A 24,917-nucleotide genomic window follows, 5' to 3' on the forward strand; every position below is an offset into this window, starting at 1 on the left:
TTCACATTGGCCGCTTCAACATCGCGTTCCAGTTGAGCTACCAAACTATTACGACTTGGTGGTGGATTTCGTGGAATTTCTTCATAATCAATATCGTTTAGATAAATTGGTGGAAATGAGGGGGACAGTGGTGGAAATAATTCACCTGAAGATGGTAATCTTCCCTGGAGTACAGCTTCCCACTGGAAACCGCAAAATGTTTTAAAAAAGACGTTATATAGAAGCTGGTAGTAACTTACGAAATCAAAAATAGCCATTCCGATAGAATATACCATAAAGAGGAATAAAGAAAATTTAACAATTTCTTGAAACACAAACAATATTTGATTGATTAGAAAGATTGTTAATGCACAACAGCTATCGTTTATAAGCAGTAGTATTTCTTCCACGATATACATTTCAATATGTCCATAATTTTGGGCAAAAAACAATTAAAGATATTTTTATTTGATTTCGATAAATTACAGAAAATTTGGAAATAGTCTAATTCACAAACAAAAATTATAAATAAAAAAAATTTCAAGTTGACATGTAGCTAAATTGAAAGTTATTGCAAATTGTAGAATATATGTTCCTTTCCAGAACCTATAAAAATATATTAATCTTTTGTCAGTTTAAAAATTGGTAAAAGTTTTCAAATCTACTATTTTTTACAATCCGAAAATAATTTCGATTATTAGATGATTATTGCGGCTAACTAATGGTCAGTTCCCGTACCGCAAGAATATACTACTTTTTACTACGATAACCAATTTCCCTTTATATCGAAGAAAATAATAAAATCTAGTAGATTTTTGTAGTGCGGAAGCAGACCATAATAAACTCATTAGGCGCCACTTCACTTTAAAGCGAACGTTTTCACATGAACACGTGGATTATGTTCGGCCTTATTAAATAACTGCCTATTTTATTCATATGTGTAAAGCGACATCTAACGTAGCATAGGTTTAATAGTTACAATATCAAAGACATCCACCACATGTTTCCATTCCCTGCATTGAACAAATGTGTAGTATTTTGATATTCCTCTAAATTAGAGAGATATAGTTCGAGTTTAAGAAGTAAATATCGATTATAATATACTTCACAAAAAGGAAGTTGTAGATATAAAAGCCATTTTGCGATTTGCTTATGCAAAGTTTTATGAAGAAGATTTTTTAATAGTTAAAGTAGGGCTACCGACAGATCGCAATAAGTATGAATGAGCTCTTCAATTTTGCACAGATTTTGCTAGTACTTCTTGGATGTTTGGTATTGAAAATGGGATATACGTTTTAGCATTGCCCTCATATAACGATACCACCATAATCTGTATTTTGGGGATGTAGGGCCCGTTTTTCAACCGAATTGGTTGTAATTAGCTACATTGGGAAACATTTCAAAATCGCGCTCAGATTAGATGGTAATACTCAAGGTGTATTTAATAAGGTGTATGCATCAGCTACAACAACTAACATTTTACAAAAACAACATTGCTGTTATAGAAATTAAATTGTCATGTTGACAATTAGTTTTTGGGAAAAATAAACAAAAACAATTTGATGAATAATTTGTATATTTTTGGCAATTTTAGGTTAGGGAGTAAAGTTGTAGCCCTTGGTTCCTGGTGATGTTGCTTATATTGTAAATTACAATTTTTTTTTCGAAGAATTGCCTTCAAATTTCGCCTCCATAATGAATGTTTGGAGGACATAAATCCCCGGCCAAAGACTAAATCAAGGAAATTGTGTTGCCCTTGTGCAATCTGGCTATAGGAGTATATCAAAGACTTCCACCTTTGGATTGATTTTTGTAGATACCAATAGGCAGATTCCAATATAGGCTACGTATGTGTAGCATGGCACAATTATAAAAGGTAACAGCAAATCCCAGCTGATTTGATTCCAACGTAATACTAGTGTCAATATGAATTTGACAAATTATGTTTTTAAAAATCACCCAAGAGGAAAATTGGGAACGCATACAATTTGAAATTGTTTCTTTTTAAATATGCTCCGGTATTCAATTTACTCAATCTGCCTGCTGGGAAAGTTTGAGGAAGCAAATCTTTCTTCATGGAATAACTCGCAATTCGCTGCATTTTCATATGTGTTACACATATAAGTGGCAATGGCTCAATTATAGGAATGATGTGGAAGCGATAGAAATATAAATTTGATAGATTTTCATTCATGTTTTTCAATTTTTATTTTGAGGATTCAAAAATATTTCATTTTCAAAATAAAAATAATTTGATGATAATTTGTTTGTTTGTTTACATTTTTCTGTCAAATGAGTTGACACTAGTAGAACTTACAACAACAAATTTCCATGTGGTTGTAGTATCGTTTGTTGTACAACAACACTTGCTGTTACCTTCTATTATTATACCATGTATGTGTAGCTAGGATTTATGAACAGATTTCAACACGGGATACAAAACATAAACTATTTGGATCAAATCAGCGAACGGTTTTAAAACTGATTTAAGCCCTTTTCGTCCGTCTCTATGAATATATTTTTTATCAAAATCCTAAATTTAAAGACAATTTTGTAAATCGTAATTAATTGTTAAAAATGTTTTTGACAATTTACTTTACAAACAATAAGGAAAAAAGTCTAAAACCATATGATTGTCACTTACACCTTATTTAATACACCTTGGTAATACAGTATTTTTCGGTTAATTGAACCTACGGTTAATTGGTTTCCACGCTTAATTGAACCACATGATGGGTCAAAAATATTTCATTTCATAGTAAGCGGGTTCGGATAATTGGTTCCTCGGTTAATTGAACAAAGATTTGTGCAAATTTTGATGTGCAATTAACCGAAAATTACTGTACTTTAAAATCAACATAACAGGTAATCAGAAGTTGACATTCTTGTTTACCATTTTTACTCGGACAAATTTTTCGAGTAAAAAGTGGCGTTCTCTGTCATTTTGTTTTGTGTTCCCTTTAATTTGGTTTAATGTTTTAACAATTTTTTAGGTTCAGGAACGGTTTTCGAGTAAAAAGTTTCAAAACTTGTAAAATTAGTAGATTCTTTTCGATTCTGGAACGAAACTAATGTATAGCGAACCTTCCTATGAAAAATAACGTATATTGACCCATGTTTCGGGGTAGCTTCGATATAAGGATACTTCCTAATATTCAGTATTTTGGGTTTTTAAAACGATGTCCGATATGAACCAATCTTTGCACAACTTATTATATTTACCAACCCTAATTCATGTCCGAAGATAGGGCCCATTAGTTCACTCCTCTTAGTACCGTCCCTACAAATGGCAAACATTTTCATTATTTATAAATACAATATCAGGCGAATGGAATGCCCAATTGGAGCCAAACTTTGCATAAATTATTATCTTTATCAAGCCTATATCAAGTCCGAAGGTTGGACGTAGTAGGCCACTCCCTCCAGTACCTCCCTCACAAATGGTCAATATTTTATAAACTTATACATTTAAGGGAATCCCCCATTCACGATTTCAATTTTTCAAGATTTTCAAAGGGCTGGTAAATCAATACCAATGCTTATTAAGGTATGTAACTTTGCATATATATATATATATATTTGAAGATGTACAAAAGAAGAAAAATAATTTATAACAAATTTTTGTTATTGTTTTTTTTTGATAACTCCTCACTGGAACATCGGAATCCGAATACACTCGCAGAGAAACGTGTAAAAATTTGGAATCGATTGAATTATTAGTTTTTGAGTTATCGTGCTCGCCATTCGTTTAGAGAAAAACACGTTTAAAGTTTGAGAAGCCCTTCAGCCGTCACTTGATGCTGACAGAATAAATTGGCTATATCTTCAAGAGTTCTTGAAATTTTCACTTGAAATTGTGTATGGACATTGAATTAGTGTAGATTCGAATTAAAGCAAAAAATTTTTGACCCTGAGAATGGGGGGGTCCCCTTAATTGACTCCAATAGAATAATCGATTTCATTATTATTATTTTGAAATTTTTCTTAAAAAATCTAAGCTATATAGGCCTAAATATTCTTTGGGACCTTTTTTTATTCCACGCCTTATAGGTTCATCAATTCATTTGAAAAGTTTCTTTAAAAATCCACAACTTATAGGTCCATAAACTGTCTAAAATGTTTCTTTTTAACACCGTCGCCGCATAGATCCATAAAAGTGTATGGCATTGCAAAAAAGAACAAAATTGTTTCTATTCACACATCACGATCTTCCAATAACACAAAATATAAACTGAACTATTCGGAGAGCGATGAACTATTAAAAGAACGACCAAAGTAAAACGACAGCTGAATAAAAGAGCTAGAATACCGAACTATTTCAGTCAAAAGAGCTGAACAAACAAGTGCGATCAGCTAATTGAACTAGATAGAACAACTCTAGTTGTGTAGTTTTATGTTTCGCTTTTTCTTTGGTCCGACCGAACTTAATGGCTAAACAGAATGTTCGCGTTGAGCGTTTTTTGTTATCGCGTTAACTCACGCAAAAAGGTAAAATATATTTAACTTCAAAGCGCAGCGCATATCAACTTCATGCGTTAGTGTTATCGTTTCCTTGTGGTTGTTGTATTTTCGATAACACAAAACGCAACGGATGGCTCAACGCGAGCATTCTGCTTAGCCCTAGGTATATTTAAAAAGGTAGCCGCATCGACCCAGCTGTTGGTGCAAATAAATGTCAAAAATGTTGTTGTAATGTTGAACCAAAAAAATAAAAAAACAAAATTATAAATGAAAATCTCCGAATTTCGAAGAGTTTGTTTGGCAATACTTTTATAAACATTTTCTACAAGAATTTGTGTAAAAAAATCATGTCCATCTGTTTGTTTTGTCAAAATATTTTTGACATATCAAAATACAACAACCGACTTGGCTTATGCCATGTACAGACGAGCGTCGTTCGCTCTCTCATTCGTTGTTCCACCCCTAATTATGAAGTAATTACTTAGTTTCCCATACAAAATTTTCTGAGCGAACACCGACTTTTGTACGTTGTTCAATTCGAATCACTCTCTGAATAACCAAGAATTTTGTCCCATCCCTAACAATTGAGAGTATTTATCGAAAATAAGTTAATTTTGACAGTTTGAAAATATTTATGAAATTTTCAAACTTTTTCAGTAAAATTGAAAATGATGAATGAAAAGTAACAAATTGTCTAGTTTTTATATATGCAAAAGGAAGTAAATTTTGTAATCTACATAATGCAATATGCCTTTCCTTCCCTTTTTTCTAATTAGCGTACAAAACGAGAAACAAATGTGGGGAAACCCAAACAAAAATTCTCCAATTTTTTATATGTCACATTTGAATTGAGAAAATATAAAAAATTATTCATAGCAACAATATTTTCAGAAAAAATGGAAAACATGAATTAAAAGTAAATAGATATAGGTTCATACTATAGTCAGGAGAAAGAGAATTATTTTTTCTATTTAGATCCATATGTGATTCACGCAAATATGTTAACATTTTTGTGTAAAACAAGAAACAAAAGTTTGAAATAAAAAAACTCTAATGACATGAATTAAGAATACTGTTGTATGAACGGGTTAATTCATGTACGTAATTCTGAGAGCGAATGCCCGTCAGAACATGGCATTAGCCCTTTAAGGACGTTTCACTTGTTCGATAATCCAATTGTCGCAAATTGTTTTCGATTTCTTTACCAACTCAACATTATAGCGATTAATCGATTAGTTACAATTCGAACTGTATATCCCTACTTTGGTTATTGTCATTCGTGTTTTTATTTTCTACAGATAATTGTTATTAGGTCTGTCTTTTTACTCAATATTTTTTTACAAATATTATTTTATATTGTAATTTTTACTAAAACGTCAGTGAATTTAGAGAAATACTTTATATTTAACGGATGTGTGATAAATACCATACAACTTATTACAATCTTACACAATTTTGTGTTCTTTTTTTAACAAGTCGGCTAGACACATTTCTCTAATCAGCTGTTTTCTATTTATATTTGTTTTCATTCAAATTTCTACTTTTTGCAATATAATTCAGCTACGGGAGAACTTTCAAATTTTCTTTAAACCCCTGAAAAATTAAAAGACCAACCTATTGTAAATCGTAAACATTGTTGCAAAATTTTATTATTATATTCTGGTAAATATGCAAAAAAAACGCACATTTATATAGATAAGGCCGGTAGTCTGTCTGCTCAGACACACGGACATATACATATATTTACGCATTTAAATATATATCCATTGCATTAACTTACTGCTTGCACACACAGATTCTGATTTTTGCATTTCAATGATAAAACGCATCATGACGGACGTAGACGTTAAAGCTGGCATACAACAAATTCTGAAGCGGGTAGATGCAGCCTATGAGCAGAGACCGAAGGTTAGTAGTAAATCAATTGGAATTCAAAAGGAATACATGGTGTATTTTTCATTTGTTGTATTTATAGGAACTTAAGGGCGATAAGCCCCTTTTGGTGGCGGTTAGCAAAACCAAACCCGTTGAAATGATTATCGATGCCTATTCGGTGGGTCAACGCCATTTCGGCGAGAATTATGTTCAGGAATTAGTGGAGAAAAGTCAACATCCCGATATATTGGCCCAGTGTCCTGATATTAAATGGCATTTTATTGGTCATCTACAGACCAATAAAATAAACAAGGTAAGTATTTATTGGATTGTAGATAAGAGAGGAGGTAAATTTAATGTAAACGCATGTTTACAATTTGCGTTTATTGGAATCAAAGCGCTATTCGCAATTTAAATTCGCACATATTTAAATTTAAATAAGTAAAATTTTGAGTAATCAACGTTTTGTGTAGTGTGTGGAGAGTAAAGTGTAATGTTTGTTATATGAACCCGCAAAATTTCTAGGTACAATGTTGTTTTAGGTGCAAGAAATGTAGTTTACGGACACCTCTTAGATCATTTTGATATTCTTACAACAGGTACCAACTGTGATGCTGATTAGAACGACATAACAAAAACATCATACCCCCAATTTTTATATTAAGAATACCACCCCGAAACCTTTGAAATTTTTACTGCAGATAGTCCTTTTGGTGCAGATCACAACCACATAAGGAGAACTTGATACTTCCAGAAATATGAGGTATACAGATTTAAATTCATACCAGGGGTTTAAGGCTTTTTCCTTTATGGTGAAAATGTAATGGTAAAAATTTCAGAATGGTCTGAGAGGTTTCCCTAAAGTGCTTTTAAGCCCAAATTATTTGCTACCTAGAATATTTTTAAACTTGAGAACTTCAAGGGGTGCTTACTATCAGAGCTCCGATTTGATCGATTTTACTCGCGAGTGAAAAATACTCCCGAGTGGGAGTACGAATTTTTTAAGGAGTATACTCTTCACTCTTTTATTTTGTTTGGGAGTGCTCGCGAAGAAAATTATTGAAGAAAAAGAGTGAGAGTTAAAACGTTCGAAATAGAGTAAGAGTTCACTCTAAGAGGGAAATCGAGTGGACAATTAAATTTGATTTTTTGCTTGTTTGTATGTGCGTAGTAGCAAACTGTTAATGTTGTTGTTCTTTTGTGTGATGTGGGGAGATAGATAATATACATCATTACACATGTGACAAGTTACAAACCAAACATCACAAAACAAACAACATCAAATAACGGTATCAAAAAAATAAATAAATAATAATAAAAGAGTACTCTACAAGAGTGGAATCTGCTCGATTTCGAGCGAATTTCACTCCCACTCGAATACGAGCGAAGCACTTGCGCTCTTATTTGAGTGGAAGAGAAAAATAGAGTATACTCGTTTTACTTTTTCTACTCGCAGGAGTACTCCCGCTCGAATTCGAGCAAGTTTCACTCTTTACTCGAATTCGAGCGAGCATTTCGGAGCTCTGCTTACTATTCGTACTCTTGGTTATATGATTAAAGATCTTTAGATAATTTTTCTTAGGCTTAAGTTTACTTGTGGTCTCCTTACATCAGGTAGAATAGGTTTTCATGTTCCGATAATATCACGTTTTATTTTCTTTAAATTCACGGGTTTGAGGAGCTAGTCCATTTTATACTGATTGCAAATAGATTGTACATCTCAGTATATGTTAAATTGGATATGTTGGCATGTTGTATAGTTTTACTACATTTAAAACTAAATATAACAAAAAAATGAAATTGGAATATAATTTTATTCATGTTCCACCACACCACAGTAGATAGTTGTTCACAGGAGAAATTATCAAATCCTATTTAGGAAAAAACAGAAGGAAAAATTAAAAATCTGGTCCGGTAACCTATTTTCTATAGGAAACCTTAATCGGTTTAGAAAATATAATATTTTTAGAATTATTTATTTTTCGTCATTATGTTTTTATGTCACTATATTAGCAATACTTAAGACTTCAAAAGAAATGCATATACAGTAATTTTCGGTTAATTGCACATCAAAATTTGCACAAATCTTTGTTCAATTAACCGAGGAACCAATTATCCGAACCCGCTTACTATGAAATGAAATATTTTTGACCCATCATGTGGTTCAATTAAGCGTGGAAACCAATTAACCGTAGGTTCAATTAACCGAAAAATACTGTATGTATGTAGGTCATTATGTTGTTCATCTTCTCGATGCATTTTATATATACACCTAGCCTAGGATTTTATAGAATAGGTTCAATAATAACTATGAGAAAATTACACATGTGTATCGTTTTAATGAGAAAGAATTTTAAAAATAATTATAGATTATTAATTTACTTTGTATGTAAATATGAAAACATATTAATGCAGACATTTAGTGTCGTTTCATATTGTTACTATCTACAGAGATTAGAATTATGAAAATTTCCGCGCTTCAATCGAGATAACACATTTACAATAAAAGTGCATTTCAGTTATCATTCGTTGTTTAATGAGATTATTTTCTCAATTTTTTTTTATTTAAGATCACAATTATTAATATAATATGTAAGACTAATAAACTTAATTACCTCGATTACGTAGTATCTGATGTATATGAAATACCTACACGTTTGAATGAACAATTTTAGGTATTTAGTTAAATTTAACAAATGTAATAGGAATGTTTCGACGTTTTTAATTTTTGCATACCTGAAAAAAATAAAAAAACTATTAACACATACAATGAAGTTTTTGGCGTCTTCTAAATATTAATATTTATGAAATATAATTATAACTCCTTATATATACTCTTTATGTACACCAAGCAGCTTGTTTACAAGATACGTTACGTTCAATTTTTTTCGCATCGAATCCATTTCAGACAATTCCTTGTCGATTTAGAAATGTCAGTTTGGTGCGCACGATAATTCACAATAGGAGCAACCAATTCGATTCAAATTTAAAGCACCATAATATTTCTTCCAAACTTAAATCAATTTCGAAGATGTAGACCATCGGTCTACTTCTTCTGGTACTTTTAGACATAAAATGAAAAATAAATATAAAATATAAAACGAGCTGAGTATCCGAATCTGATTCCGAATAATTCACATTTGAGACAGAGGATGTCAAGGCAACTACACCATCAGTCAAACAATTTGTTTTGGTTTTTTTTTAAGATTTAAAAATGTTTGGGGCTCACGCATAACACCCCAGCGTTAGGGAGTCGTCCTTTAGGAGAAAAGACCAAGAAACCATAAGTTTGGTAAATTATAGAGGCGCCAAAAACACTCGGCCATTTCTTCCGAGACCCTCTATTTGAACCCGCTGACTGTCAACGAATGTTTATACAATTCACAGCTATCCAAAAACAGTATTGGACTTTTTCACTACCCGCAACCGATCGCAGATATGTATACGCTTAAGTAGCACTGTTGCAGAGTTTTTTAAAATTATATCCGCAATCGGCGGATATATAAATAAAAAACCGACACAATATTAACCCAAAGCTTACTTGAACTCCATCCGAAACTTGACGAATTCCGTAACTAATAATAAGTAACTATTAATATTTCAGTAGTGTTAGCGGTTTATTTGGGATACCATTTGTATTTTGTTTTTGCAAAATAGTACTTTTAAGTACTTCGCTTTATTACAAGAGACATTTGGGTGTGAAAGGTTTTTTGTATAGAAGCAATAAATAGTTGGGGAGAATATCCCAACAAAAAAAAAACTAAGGGAACTGATGAGGATCAGTGGCGTGATACGAAACTATAGTCTTCCCTGCCTTACCCCTCGGCGAACAATGTCATACATTCCCCACTAATAAATAGTTTTTTTTTTATAAAAACAACAAACTGGGATTCAGCCTGACTATTTTGTTAAAACTAAATAAAATCAGAATATGTTGACTACTGTAAAATTTAGGTAAAGGATGATTTTTAAGCGCTATATACAAGTTATTCAAAAAATACATATACATTTTATTTGAATCTATAATTGAATTCATCCGCTTAGTCAAATTTTGGAAGTGCATCTTCGGCCAACTTTCCAAGAGCCCATTAACCAAATATTCTGCGATGCGGTAGGTCGTTCGATTTTAATTATTTTGAAAGGCTTCACATCTAAATCCGACGAGTCGATAATTGATGTCTGATGTAGCTGCAATATTTTCTTCAGTTCGCAATCTATGTAAACGTGTTGGTTGTTTAATCCCAAACAATGAAATTTTGTTGCGAAATTTAGTCCCAATAGCTCGAATAGCCGCTTCTGAGGCTCGTTTATACTGATCATAAAATGGTATAAGATTCATTACAAAAATTGTAGACCAAACAGAAGATGTTTGACAGTGAAACAAAACAGGAAACGAGTGTGTGTTGTTTAAACTAGTGTTGCCGAAAGATAGTTAAAAATCACTCTTGGTATCAATTTAAAAGTTAAATAATGTTCTGGAATATACTACCAAATTCTCAGCCTAAATACTGATTGACATCCATGGTTATTGATTGGCTAGATCCCTCCTCCATGTAAAATTTCGTGACGTTATAATCACCTCTAAACAACATAATGGTTTCGGTTCATTTCAGTCTGAAATATTATTTTTTCGGCAGATGGCTGTTCTGATAGATTTATCGTAAAGTATCGGTCGTCGAAAATGTCGATAAAATCGAAGAAATGATCGAAGTTGACCGTCATGTTAGCAGTCGTAACATCGCACAGGGGCTAAAAATGGACCATACAACTGTTTTAATCCATTTACAATTGACCAGAATTGGCCCACAGGAAAGGTGTCGTGTTTCACCAGGGCAACGCTAGGCCACACATCTAAAGTGACTCGCCAGAAACTTCGGGAGCTGAGTTGGGAAGTTTTAATCCATCCACCATACAATCCGGACTTGGCAAGAAGCGATTATCATATTTTTCTTGCATTGCAAAATTGTGAAAATCGACTACTGTTTTTTTTTTTTTTGTTTTTGCAAATAGAGAGTAGGACTTGTATGAGAGAGGCATTATTAAGTTACATTAAAAATGTTAACAAATCTGTATTTTGCCAGAACGGAATCTAATGCGAAATTTCGTAACCATTGTTTTTAAAAAGTTATATACTCAAGATTCAGCGATCATATAAAACAAATAAAACCATTAAGATCGGAAAGTCAAATTTTTCCTTCAAAATGCCGAAAACAGACCGGACTATGCTCTAATATTTAGGCAAGATGTATTTTATCCCCTTGGAAAATACCTAAAATGAGTCCAGTTCTTCATATGGGGACTATGTCTAAAAAATCGTCTTATATCCAATATTTTTTACAAATGATCTAGAATGTTTAGTAACAATATCCTAGGTTTGAAAAGGCGCCTAGACGATAAGAATACGAATATATATTTTCCGAATCCTTATTAAGAGCTATGTTAAAACGTGGACCAACATTGAAAAAAATGTTTTTCTAAGAATACCAAATGAAAAATGCTGCTAAAATATTAAAAGCGTGCGGTACCGAAACTATATCTGAAACCAAATAGCAATGTATACACAAAATTTCCTAGCTCTATGTGATCAAATATGTATACAGTGGAATTCGCTTATGGACCATTACACATATAGGGGAATTTCAGATATAGTCCAAAGGAGAATTTCAAAAAATGGTTGGAATTTTTGACCGTATGTTAAACTATGTGTAATGAATTATAAGTGAATTCTTTATGATGTCTTCGAATTTAATGTTCCACTCATATTATGGTGGAAAGAATAGAAAATTTTCTCATCATATGTGTACTGAGATTTCTTTAAAGGTTAGAGAAATTTTCCTTTCTTTTGAAGAAATGGCTCCGTTATTAGGGAGATAAAAGGATCCGGTTAAATAAAACCAGCATTTTTGGTAGCTTATTCTAGTCTTTTTCCTTCGAATTTTTAAAAACAATTGTTAAAAACTATATTTTTTCACATATTTTCTGCAGATTATTAAATTACCCAACATGTACATGGTGCAAACGGTGGACAGTGAAAAATTGGCCAACAATTTGAACTCAGCGTGGCAGAAATACGAAAAGGAGAACAAACAACCACTTAGTGTTCTTATACAAATTAATACAAGTGGTGAAGAAGGTAAGTTTTCCAAATAAATCAAATTGAAAATGATAAAAAATAAGAAAATATTTTTGCTTACAGCAAAAAATGGTGTACCACCCAGCGATGCCCCCAAACTGTACAAACACATTAAGGACAATCTAAAGGAACTTGATCTGAAGGGCATTATGACAATTGGTGCCTTTGGACATGACTACTCTAAGGGACCAAATCCTGATTTCATATCCCTGATGCAAGTCCACAAACAAATTTGTGAAGAAAATCAATTAAATGAGAAAGATGTACAGGTTTCAATGGGCATGTCGGATGATTTTGAAAAAGCTGTAAGTCATAAAAAAAATCAATTTTATTTTATTCTTTTTTTGTTTTCTAAAAATAAGAAAATGTAAACAAAACAAACGAATTCCTTTATGAGATGTGATGCATTGTGATGTTATAATTCGTTTTTCTCTTTTTCGTTTCTCCTTTCAGATTGAAATGGGCAGCACAATTGTACGTGTGGGAAGTTCTATTTTTGGTTATCGGGCTAAAAAACCAAGTGCTTAAGTCGTCGAGTCATATAATAAGCAGGAAAATAAAAACAATATGTTGTTGAGTCTTCTAAAATCACGCACACAATGATGTTATGTGCTATAAAAATAAAAAGAAACTCCAACACACGCATACATTTCAATGTTGTATGGAATTGGATTTTCAAAAAAGATCTAAACAAAAATATTTTATGTGTTAGAAAAAAGAAATTGTATTTGTTAAGTTTATATGATGCTGCTGTTACTTTGCTTTTTGTTTTAATTTTGAAATAGACCTAAAACACACATAAATACATACAAACTTATACAAAAAAAATATATATATATATATATTTGTATGAATGTGTTGTATGCATGTGAATGCCAAAGAATTCGTTTTGTAGTTTTATTTTATTTTTTCTTGATCTTAAATTTAGGACAATACACGGCAATTCATTTTCTAAATGACGCAGTATGTGGGAAACGGAAAAAGAGTCTTACACAAACACACACACATCTACGTATTAGTAAATAGGCACTAATCAACATATTACCAAATGCTTGTATGTAAACAACAATTGCGTTCCTTGTATAAAAGAAAAGTTTTTTCTTGTTGTTGTTAAAAATAAAACCAAACATCAATGTATATATCTAAATAAAATGCAATCTATGAAAAAAAGCTGAAGACAATTGGTCTATAAATTTTGTATACAATTTTATTCAATAAATGAAAAAAACTTAGTAATTTTATTGTTAGTAAAGAGAATTGATATGAATTGTCCTTTAAACATTTGCAATGAAATTAGTTTTTTATATCAATATCTGTGGTTATTTTTTGGTGCGGATATAGATACATAAAATTAAAAAATAAATAAATATACATATATAATTAAATTAAATGTTGGTAGAACTCGCAATATAAAATTATAGCCAAGAAAGACAATCAAAAATACCAAATTACGTTAATTCGGTTGAAAATAATACATACATTCTGAGGATATCGTTGGAGACTACCTGAATAATGGACCAATATACAAAATTGGTATCGCTACCAATATTCAAAATTTTTGGTAGGGAGATTTGCCATCTAAAGCATAGGCTTAACAGAAAAAATATATAAATCATTTAGAGACTCAGGGGGCAAATTATGTCAATCGATATCAATTTGTTTCGATCAATGTCCTTCAATTAGGTATGACCGCATTTCGTTAAAATGTCCTATAAAAACTATCGAGTGTTTGCCAGTAGCTTTTATTGGTGTCGAAACAGAAAAATACTAGCAAGAGGATTAAAGCCAGAATGGACTGAACATATAACACAATAAATAAATTATATTTTAGACAAATTAAGATTAAGATTTGAACAACACTGCATTAAATAATAAATGTGGCGTTGTTTCCTTAAACATGATAGAAAATATAACCTAATATGTTTTTAAACACTTCTAGAAAAGTCCTCCTTTTCGACAGCGGGCATAATCACTGGAACATCCGAATTTCAAAATTGCAACGCATATCTGGATCTGGAACCATGAAAATTTTTATTTAGGAATTTGCCTATTTTCGACCAAAAACCAAGCAGGAAGTGGTAGACATTATTGAGAAACTGAAATTTTATGTTAAGAAAAATAAAAAATCGATTTTTTGAAACCGAGCATGGGGTGGGGGATCCCTTTAATTATTCTTCAACTCTCGAATCCTTATTATCTTAAACCTAAACTAAATACTTAAAGACAAGCTTTTTTGAACTCCAAATATTCTGTAAAATGTAGGTTATAAGATTTTAAATATGTTCCTTCAAAGCGTGAATATTTTCATAGTCCTTTTCTACACTAACCCTACCCTTGCTTAGGAAACCGATCTTAAGGACCCCATCTAAAATCTTATGAGTGACATTTTTATACCCTCAGCATTATAGGTCTTAGACCTTATGTTTCTTTGTACCAATTCAGATAAATTGGAGTCGATTTACAAATTTCCGACTGTCCGTCCGTCTGTCTGGCCGGGTGGAGCGCACGGTAACCTTCTTGAGAAGCTGAAAGTTTATATTAAGAAAAATAAAAAAATCGATTTTTTGAAACCGAGTATGTTGGTGGGGATCCCTTTAATTATTATTCAACTCTCGAATCCTTATTATCATGAACTCCAAATATTCTGTAAAAAGTAGGTTAGACCTATGTTTCTTTGTACCAAATCAGATAAATTGGAGTCGATTTACCCATTTTCCGTCTGTCTGACTGGCCGGATGGTGCCCACGATAACTTTCGAAGGGAATAACCGATTTCACCCAAACTTGGCACATCTTAATATTTCCTCCAAACTTAGTTAAGGTTCCAAGATGGGGAATATCGGTCCACTCCTTCTGGTACCTCCCCCACAAAATGGTCAAAATGTTGCTAAAAATTAATGTTATAATAACAGGCAAACGGACAATCCGATTTTATCGAAACTTTGTTCAACCCATATCTTTACCAAGCCTAGATCTAGTAGGAAGATGGGACCCATTGGTCCACTCCATCTGGTACCTCCCCCACAGAGGTTCAAAATTTTCAATATTTTTAAATCCAATATCAGGCGATTGTAATGTCCGATTTGAACCAAACATTGTACAATCTATTTCTTTATCAATGGGACCCATTGGTCCACTCCTTCTGGTACCTCTCCCACAAAATGGTCAAAATTGTGATAAAAATTAATTTTATAACAACATGCAAACGGATTATCCGATTTTAACGAAACTTTGTACCACTTATTATCTTTACCAAGCCTATATCAAGTAGAAAAATGGGACCCATTGGCCCACTCCATCCGGTACCTGCCCCCCCCCCCAAAAGGTCAAAATTTTCAATATTTATAAATCCAATATTAGGCTAATGAAATGTACAATTTAAATAAAATTTTGCTCAACCAATTATCTTTCCCAAGCTCAGAACAAGTTTGAAGATGGGACCCATTGGTACACTGCCCCACAGAGGGTAAAATTTTTCAATATTTATAACTCCAATATCAGTTTAATGGAATGTCCGATTTGAAACAAGCTTTTCAAAATCTTTTATCTTTATCAAGTCTAGATCAAGTCCGAAGATGGGACCCATTGGTACACTACCTTCTGGTATCTCCCATATAAATAGTCAACATCCTCCGCAAACCATAGGGTGAGGGTATATATCTGTTGGCAACACCGATTGACACTTTTTTACTTGTTTTAAAACATATCCTCCTTCTATCTCGAGTCCTTATTATATTGAATCATAAACTAGATCTAGATATGTGTGTCCTTCCTTATGTCCATAGTAATTTGTAAACATGATACAGGCCACAGATATGGACCAATCTAAACGAAATTTTGGGGACCAAAAACTTCTTTTTGTCTGTTTTTCTGCTTCCTAAAAGTATGACCCGAATGTCATGAAAAGGGATCTAACAAAGGAATAAGGGCGGTACTTTTAATGATAATCGTTCAGTATTTAGTGGTTTAAATGGACCCACATTTTTGTGTGGGTCCTATGTCCTTTTCTCGCGAAATATTACCCAGGCTTACGTTTCAAAGTATGTCTGATAATCAAACAACTTGTTTTGTCCTTGGAAAGGAGGGGCATTGCAATGAATCAGTCGCCAAAATAGGTACTCTTCACTTTCGACGGAAAAATTTATTCGATTCTAAGCAATGGTACGTTTTTTCTTTTGGATGTTGACTGTGACTTTTAAGATACATCAACATAAAAAAAATCTTATAAAATGCTCTGCGAAAAATGTCGGGAATGTCGAATTAAGTACCTTACACCATCAAAATACCTATAAAGGAGGCGGGAACTTTATATGACGACTATGTGCAAACATTGACCTATATTTAACAATGCCAAGAACCCGAAATGGGACGGCAATGAATGCTATGCCAAAACATGGACCTATATTGAATGATTTTTCGCAGAATATTATCCTTCACCATTTGCCGTATTTTAATGGTCTTAGGCGAAATTTCCAATAGAAGGGACAGTAAGGTTTCCTCTAGATATGCGTGTCCGTCCGTCTTGATAAATTTTATAAACTTTTTAACTCGTCTGTGAAAGTTATACCACAACTAGCCATTTTCGTGTCACTCCCGTCTCATGATAACTTTGACGTTTCTGTATGGTTTTTATTCCTTTAGGAGAAGTATCTAAGCGAATTTAGATCACGTAATGACTTTAATTTGCGTTGTTTGCCTTTTTTCGATAAGGATAAAATAGGTTTTGCATGAAATGCGTAATTTAACATATCAGATTATAAGATCAAATTAGTTGATGTTCTCTATTATTTTCAGTTTTTTTTTTTTATTTTATCAAAAATTCACTGGGATTTTGGCTAACAACAACTGGCTTCATGCCTGACCAAGTAGTATTAGGAAACTCGTAGATATCTTTTTCGGTGATTTCTTCTTCTTTCATTCGTTTAACAAACAAAACATTTTCGACGAGGTCATATTAAGCGAAAATTCTTGGCCCCCTGCCAAATGTACCTTTAGAACAATTTCACGAAGGAAAAAATACAATTTCTCTCTTTTCTTTAAATTTTCTATTTCGTTTACCGTGTGTGTGATGTTTCATTTCACTTCAATGATGGTGGTAAATGCCATAAAGTATTTTGTATTTTTGCCCTGAAATGTATACAAAAAATAAAAAATGAAAATATACGAGAAATGTTTTCGTTTTTTTTTTCGAAATGTACAACAACGAGAGTACAAAACGAATCTAACAATAAAAATTGAAAATAGATTTTTGTTTTTTGAAAACACATAGAGATTGAGATTTTGATGAGTAAATATGTGTTTGATTATACTGTGGATCATTTGAAAAGGGGAACGATTTATTTCTATTTTTATTCCCTCCACAATATTTAAGATAGAACTTTGAATCTATTCATTATTACTCTTAGTATATTACAGAATATTTGACGGTTTCGCCTCATTTTCGGTATTTTGAATATACGGGTTTTTGGTGAAACCCCTATATGCAGAAAATTGTTCAATATAGAATCATATTTTGACATATTTCCCATATAATGTTACAGATCTATTGTAGACATTATTAGGGTTCTACATGCATTTTCCTAGCGAAGGGGCTTAAATTTGGCATTCATGATTTCGACATGGTGATCCCTTTTATTTTTGGCATGTTGAAGTTCGTGGCTCAGGTTTCTAACCTCAGAGCATAATTCCTTTTTCGACAGACTTAATAAATTTTCAATGCACATCACATGTTGGAGGGTATAAAATGATCGGCTCGGCTCGTTTTACTTTTTTTAGCATTTAATAATTATTTTTCAGTAAAAATGTGAATACCTATTTAAAATACCCACGGTGTATTCAATGAATCGTTGATGATGATTCCTTCTATAGTATATACACATACCCAACTACAATTAGTAAACATGGATACAGATTTGAAGAGATGTATAAATATATATTTGTATAGAATTTTGAAAAACAATAAATATCTGACGGCTGATTCACTGCAGTGGCCCGCCTCTCCAACCATATACATCGATATGTTTGATTGTCAGACATATTTGAAATCATTCGAACTGGAAATAATATGTATATTTTTAAATAAAATTACAGTAAAACTATTGCCGAATATTGTATTATTTTCAGATCAAATTTGGTTATAATTATACCCTACACAACTATGTTGTCAGGGTATTATAGATTTGTGCAGCCCCAAGAGTTTGTAACGCTGCGAAATATTGGTCCTAGACCCACCTTTAGGTATACCAACCGTCATATCTCGACTAGCTGAGTCGATCTAATAATGTGTGTCCGTCCGTCTGTCCATTATAATTTGTAAACACGATACAGGCCACAGTTATGGACCAATCTTCACGAAATTTTGCATGTAGGATGGGTTCTGGGCAATGAAGACCCCTAATGTTTTTGGAAAAGATCGGTTAATATGCCATAAAGGAGATGAAATGGACCAAAAACTTTATTTTTGTCGGTTTTTCTGGTCGCTCCAGAGGCCGCAATTATGGCCCAACCACCGCGAATTTTTGCATGGAGAAGGGGATCGGGCCAGAGAATAAGCATGCATGTTTTGATAAAGATCGGTCAATATTTAGCGGGTCAAATGGACCCTGACTTTAGTGTGAAAAATGACAAAATTTATATTCTATAGCGTATATATTTACCCTTGACGAACAAAGACCCAAGAAGTTGATAGCATATCCAAGAGGAGTGGTTGGCCTTTAAATTGATACCATTTATATGGTCGTATGAACTCAGATGTGGGAGTTACACATAAATGTTTACAGGTGCTTACGTACTGAGATATTATTTAGTAAACCATTACCACACTGGAAGGCGAAAATATAGCGCAGATGAATTTTAAATGTTCCATGAGGTTTTAGTTATGATCAAGGACAACGCCTATAATTTTCGATGATGATCAGATAATAATTTTGGGATGAAGTGGACTGAAAACATATTTTTGTATTTTTTCGAGTCGATTTATAGGCCACAATTGAAAGTCGAACATCACAACACAACCCACGGTGAAGGGAATCTGGACAAATAATTATAGGAGGGAGCAAATATCGCAAAATATTGCCCAGCTCAGAATATAGTACCACCGAAAGTTAGATTTTCATGGAAGTTGTGTAGGGTATCATATGGTCGGCCCCGTCCGACTATACTGCTCCGCTCACTGGTTTTATTTATGTTGATATCATAAGAAATATTGTGATTTATAAGGATTATGATTATTAACTGTAATAAATATCAAATATTATAAATATCTGTAGAAAATATCTAGAAGTATTCGGCTTATTGAAGCAAAATACCGAGTATTCCAGTGTGTTGATTTGGCTCAATGTTGAATATGATTGAAATTGGTGACACTCGGATCAAATGCTGATACAATCCTCAAAAATATTTTTCTTCGATTTCATAGTTGTACTTTGGGCCTATTTCATATAAATGACACATCAGAGATACAACCTGTGACTCATTGGCAACAAATTTTGTACATAATATCGAATTCAATCTAGAATGACGTATGCTAATTTTAAAATCTGTTCAATTTTAAAATCTGTTAATTTCCTTACTGATTTACATTTGATTATTGTAAATAATCGGGCCAAATTTGTCATTTTCTCCAATATTTGGAGTGTATAAAAAATTGCATACAAATTTGAGGACCTTTTTATGTATCTTTTTAGTTGTCTCCTATATTGTTTATGCTCTGATGTTGTCCCTTTTTGGTGGGTGGGGTACCAAAAGAGTGGACAGATGATTCCCATCTTTTTGTTTAGAGCTGTATATCTCAGTACATATCAACAAATATAAAAACTTTATGGTCAAGTGAAATTCGCCGAAAGTGTCCCTACCCGTAGTAGCTTCGCCATTTGATGTGGCACATTCTTTACCTGGTAATATCCTGGTAATTATCACCGCTATCAGTCTGGTTCGAATTAAGATCATCTAAAGGTTCTACTTTGTTTTAACTCGCGACTCAATGTTTGACTTTTAAGGCTATATATACACATACCCATATATCGAAATATGATGTACAGCTTCATATCGAAAACGTCATTGCCGAATATGCCCCGGTGCCGAAGATGTCCCAGTCTACCCTATAATGTGCAAAGTTGGATGGAATTTAGATATTGGGGAAATGTGGAATACCATTTTTTGCTATTATAGGTATAAAAAAGAATACAAATTTTGTAATTTTTTACACAAAAGTCAGGGTCGATTTGACCCCCTATTCTTTGGCCCAATCCCCTTCTCCATGTCTGGGCCATAAATGCGGCCTCTGGAGCGACCAGAAAATCAGACAAAAAAGTTTTTGGTCTATTTCATCCCCTAAATACTAACCAATCTTTACCAAAAACAATAGGGGTCTACATTGGCCAGAACCCATCCTACAAGCAAAATTTCGAAGATTGGTCCATAACTGTGGCCTGTATCGTGTTTGCAAATTATAATGGATAGATGGACGGACACACATGTCGAGATCGATCACCTAGTCGAGATATGACGATCGGTATGCTTAAAGGTGGGTCTAGGACCATTATTTCGCGGCTTTACAAACTCTTGGGGCTGCACAAAGTTATAATACCCTGACAACATTGTTGTGTAGGGTATAGAAACAAATTGTTTCAATCACATATATATATATATATATATATATATATGTTGTCGAAATATATTCCAGGTCAAACATTATTTTGATATTCGAAGTTGGGTCTGGTCCTTCTGGTTCTAAACGAATAATCCGATTTGTTGCAAAATTTGCAAATCGCCATACCAAACAATCAAATATTGAGTACGACAAAAAATGTTTATCGGTCCACTAGATTTGGAAGATTAAAAATCTTATACTAAGTTTTTACCCTAACTACGCAGAACGTCATATTTTAATCAAATTTGTTATCGACCCACTCTACTATATACCAGAGGTCCTAGACTAGAGGTCCTTACCAAAATAATGGTAGTGGAGTTTTTATTAAATATTTGGTTGGGGAAAAAGAAATCCAATATGAAAATGTCGATAAAATCGGAGAAATGATCGAAGTTGACCGGCATGTTAGCAATCATAACAGCGTCCAGGATCGGCCATAAAACTGTTTTAAACCATTTACACAAAACTGGATTGAAAAATAAGCTCGGTGTTTGGATGCCACTATAGTTCATATAAAAATAATGGATTTATTTTCTCCAACCTAATAAATATATAACACATATAAGGGTTTCGGAGACGCTGATTATGATTCTAAAACAAGAAATTATTTAAAAAAAGTAAAAAAGTGTCAGTAGGTGCTGCCGACAGATATATACCCTCAGTCTGTGGTTTGCGGAGGTCTTGGGAATTACACAAAGATTGTATTACTTGCTTTATATAAGGTATATGTTTATTATAAAAGGTTTCGGATTTAATATCGATCAAATCGGTTATTCAATTCGCTTCAAATCAAATGCATACGTTCATAAAATATTGACCGTTTGTGAGGGAGATAACGGAAGAAGTGGACCAATGTGTCCCATCTTCGGACTTGGCTGTAATTTGACATATCGGATTCTGGAGAATAAAAGATTCTTAACACAGGTTCTTCCAAACCTTAATAAAGTTCGAATATATACAATATCACTCCTTCCGGTACTTCCACCACAAATGGTCAAAATGTTGCTGACAAAATATATATAATTTTTTTGAGGATTATCCATTTTAATTCCAGAACATTATATTTTTTATCACAACTATATCATGTTCGAAGTTGAGGAGGAGGATTATTGGTCCGCTCATTCCGGTTATAAAGATCAAACTTCAAACTTCTTTGAATCCGAAAATAGTATTTATCGTACCTTACCCATAGACGGCCAAACATTTTGAAAAAGTCATAATCTTATACAAAGTTAAATGAGTATCCGATTTAACCCATATACTGTTCAACGTAACATTTTTAACAAATCTGGATCATTTCTAAAGATGCAGCAAATTGGCCCCCTCCCAAATAGAATTGACATTTTTATTTGCTGTTTGTTTTAATATAATGGTATGTTTATTCGTTTAATGGGTTGATTATTACAAAAATCGGGTTTGTTGTCTGAAAATTCGTTTCAAATTAAGGGATCCACATTTAAATATTTTAGAGGAATCCAGAGTTTTTCATAGTGTAGAAATTTATTAGTGTTCACAGATATACGGCAAGGATACGAATATCGATATCTTGTCTATGAAACCCCTATCTAAAATCTTATGAGGGAGATTTTTGTAGATTTAAAAAAAAAATCTCATTAGATTCGTCTGAAGACATGCGATCTCAAAAATAACCTATAATAGATGCAAATAAAGATATAGAGCTTGTGCTACATTAACTATAGAGTTACCAGAAAACAAATCATCACGGCATAACTCCAAAACTTGATATCTGGCCAAGGCCTATATATCTGGCGAATTTGTCTTTTAGGGTTCTTGATATACTCGCCAAGGGTTTTCATACCGAAAAGCAAATTTTCACCCCTCCGACAATTAGCTCGATTTTGCGTCACAGTGTTATAAATTATTGTGCTACAGTGTTATAATTATGAAAACCCTATCTAAAATCTTATGAGGGACATTTTTGTAGATTTGGTTCAAGAATATAAGGACGAAAAATTAGCATAAGCTAAAAAACTTAAAAAAAAATCTCATTAGATTCGTCTGAAGACATGTGATCTCAAAAATTACCTATATTAGATGCAAATAAAGATATAGAGCTTGTGCTACATTAACTATAGAGTTACCAGAAAACAAATCATCACGCCATAACTCCAAAACTTGATATCTGGCGAATTTGTCTTTTAGGGTTCTTGATATACTCGCCAAGGGTTTTCATACCGAAAAGCAATTTTTCACCCTTCCGACAATTAGCTAAATTTTGTGTCACAGTGTTATAAATTATTGGAAGAACTTCGCCATTTGTGGTGCAAAAATATTCCGTGAAACTCAATATTTTTTTTACTTTAATTAGAAAAATCTACAATATAAATAATTCCTATGCGACAAAATATGACTTCATAGACAAATAAATCATTTCATGTCGCACAAATATTATTTTGTTACTTCTTATGAAATTTAAATGACGAAAATTATTTATATTTGCATGAATCGATTTGTTAGGTTGAAACGAAGAATATTTCGCGTTCAAAACTAAAAATCATATTCAACTCTTGATCACAAATATAATATAGTTGGTAAACATTTTAAAGATTACCACATCTTGTCATTATACCCTCATCACGTAAATATTTTTGTGAAAAGACGTTGTGGTCTTCGACTCATGAATGTTTTGTAATTTGGCCAAAGGCCAAATACGATTAATAGCCATTGCAATACAAACAACTACAAGAACAAATATCCGAAATATTTGCAATGTTCTGTAAAAAGCAAAAAATCTTAAAATAAAAAAAAACTTTCTATAGTGTCTCATCGATTGGTATCTGCTGATTAGAATGTTTTTCTTATTAATAAAATTAACACCGTCAAAACTGAACGAATATATATGAATATATGTATGTAAAAAGCCTAGAGCAGTCATAAATAAAATCATCATACTATATACATACAAATATGGCATGTTTGTGTGTATTTGTTAATGCTAAAATAAAATTTATATGAATTTGTGTAGGAAACGTCTGCCATGACTGTCATGCAATTATTGTGCCTTTTCGCTACGAAAATATGAATCTCATTACAAAATAAAAATAAAAACAACAAAAAAACATTCGAAAATGTGTCATAGGCGAAATTTTGAAATATTTTTACGTCGAATACAATGTTAAAAAAAAAAACTGCATAATGAAATATGTATTTACGTATATACTAAATATGAACTTGATGTTATATCCTACAAAATGCCGAAAATGTGGTGGTGGTGGTGGTGGAACCTAGAAAAACATCACCGAAAAGGTTTTTACCCTACAGGAATCCAGCTGGGATGAAAAATTACAGCCAAGTTGGTGGAAGAGGGATATGCCAACAATTAAATCTATATAGAAAATATTTTCACTTTCCCAAAACACGTAATGCCAAATCACCTTCATGGGAATATTGACCTTTATCAAACCTTTTGTGCAAAATGGAACTTTATATGGGGATTATGTTAAATCAAATTGATTGTTTTTTTGCATAGATATATGGAAGACGCATATTTCGAGATGATGTGGAAATGGCAAGAATTTGGACATAAATAAAATAACTGGACAGAAACTGAAAAATTGAATTTGGAATAAGCATAACTCTAGGTAAAAGACTTAACGATACTTTTAATATTTGAGGCTGAACCATACAAAAATCGAAAGCTGTACCCCATTTGCAATACTAAACATTCTAGGATCAATAGCAATGACTGTGCATAATTTGAAAAGCCTAAAATTACATATTCCCGAACTTAATTTTGTCTGTTGACAACAAACATAAGTCGGTAAAAGTCGAAAATCGATTTTGGGCTGGTAAAAGAGAG

The 24,917-nt window shown here is 32.7% G+C and overlaps 1 protein-coding gene across 1 annotated transcript; it reads left to right on the top strand.

Moving 5' to 3' along the window:
* Positions 1-6,242: 6,242 nt before the first annotated feature.
* LOC133329137 (pyridoxal phosphate homeostasis protein) lies at positions 6,243-12,984 on the top strand. The gene is made up of 5 exons (XM_061537639.1): positions 6,243-6,348; positions 6,416-6,628; positions 12,301-12,448; positions 12,512-12,753; positions 12,902-12,984. Exons 1-5 carry the CDS (start codon positions 6,256-6,258, stop codon positions 12,974-12,976), a joined length of 771 nt encoding a protein of 256 aa, XP_061393623.1. The 5' UTR covers positions 6,243-6,255; the 3' UTR covers positions 12,977-12,984.
* The last annotated feature ends 11,933 nt before the right edge of the window (positions 12,985-24,917 follow it).

This window comes from Musca vetustissima, unplaced genomic scaffold, assembly GCF_032173495.1.
Source record: "Musca vetustissima isolate MV318-11 ecotype Yass unplaced genomic scaffold, APGP_CSIRO_Mvet_v1 utg50827, whole genome shotgun sequence".
Classification (NCBI taxonomy): Eukaryota; Metazoa; Arthropoda; class Insecta; order Diptera; family Muscidae; genus Musca; species Musca vetustissima.

What these genes read in the sequence shown, in the direction of transcription:
- LOC133329137 (XM_061537639.1), top strand. Translation starts at nt 6,256, where the DNA reads ATGATAAAACGCATCATGACGGACGTAGACGTTAAAGCTGGCATACAA. An exon ending in CCTATGAGCAGAGACCGAAG is followed by an intron (nt 6,349 to 6,415) that starts GTTAGTAGTAAA and finishes TTGTATTTATAG; the next exon opens with GAACTTAAGGGCGATAAGCC. An exon ending in CGGATGATTTTGAAAAAGCT is followed by an intron (nt 12,754 to 12,901) that starts GTAAGTCATAAA and finishes TTCTCCTTTCAG; the next exon opens with ATTGAAATGGGCAGCACAAT.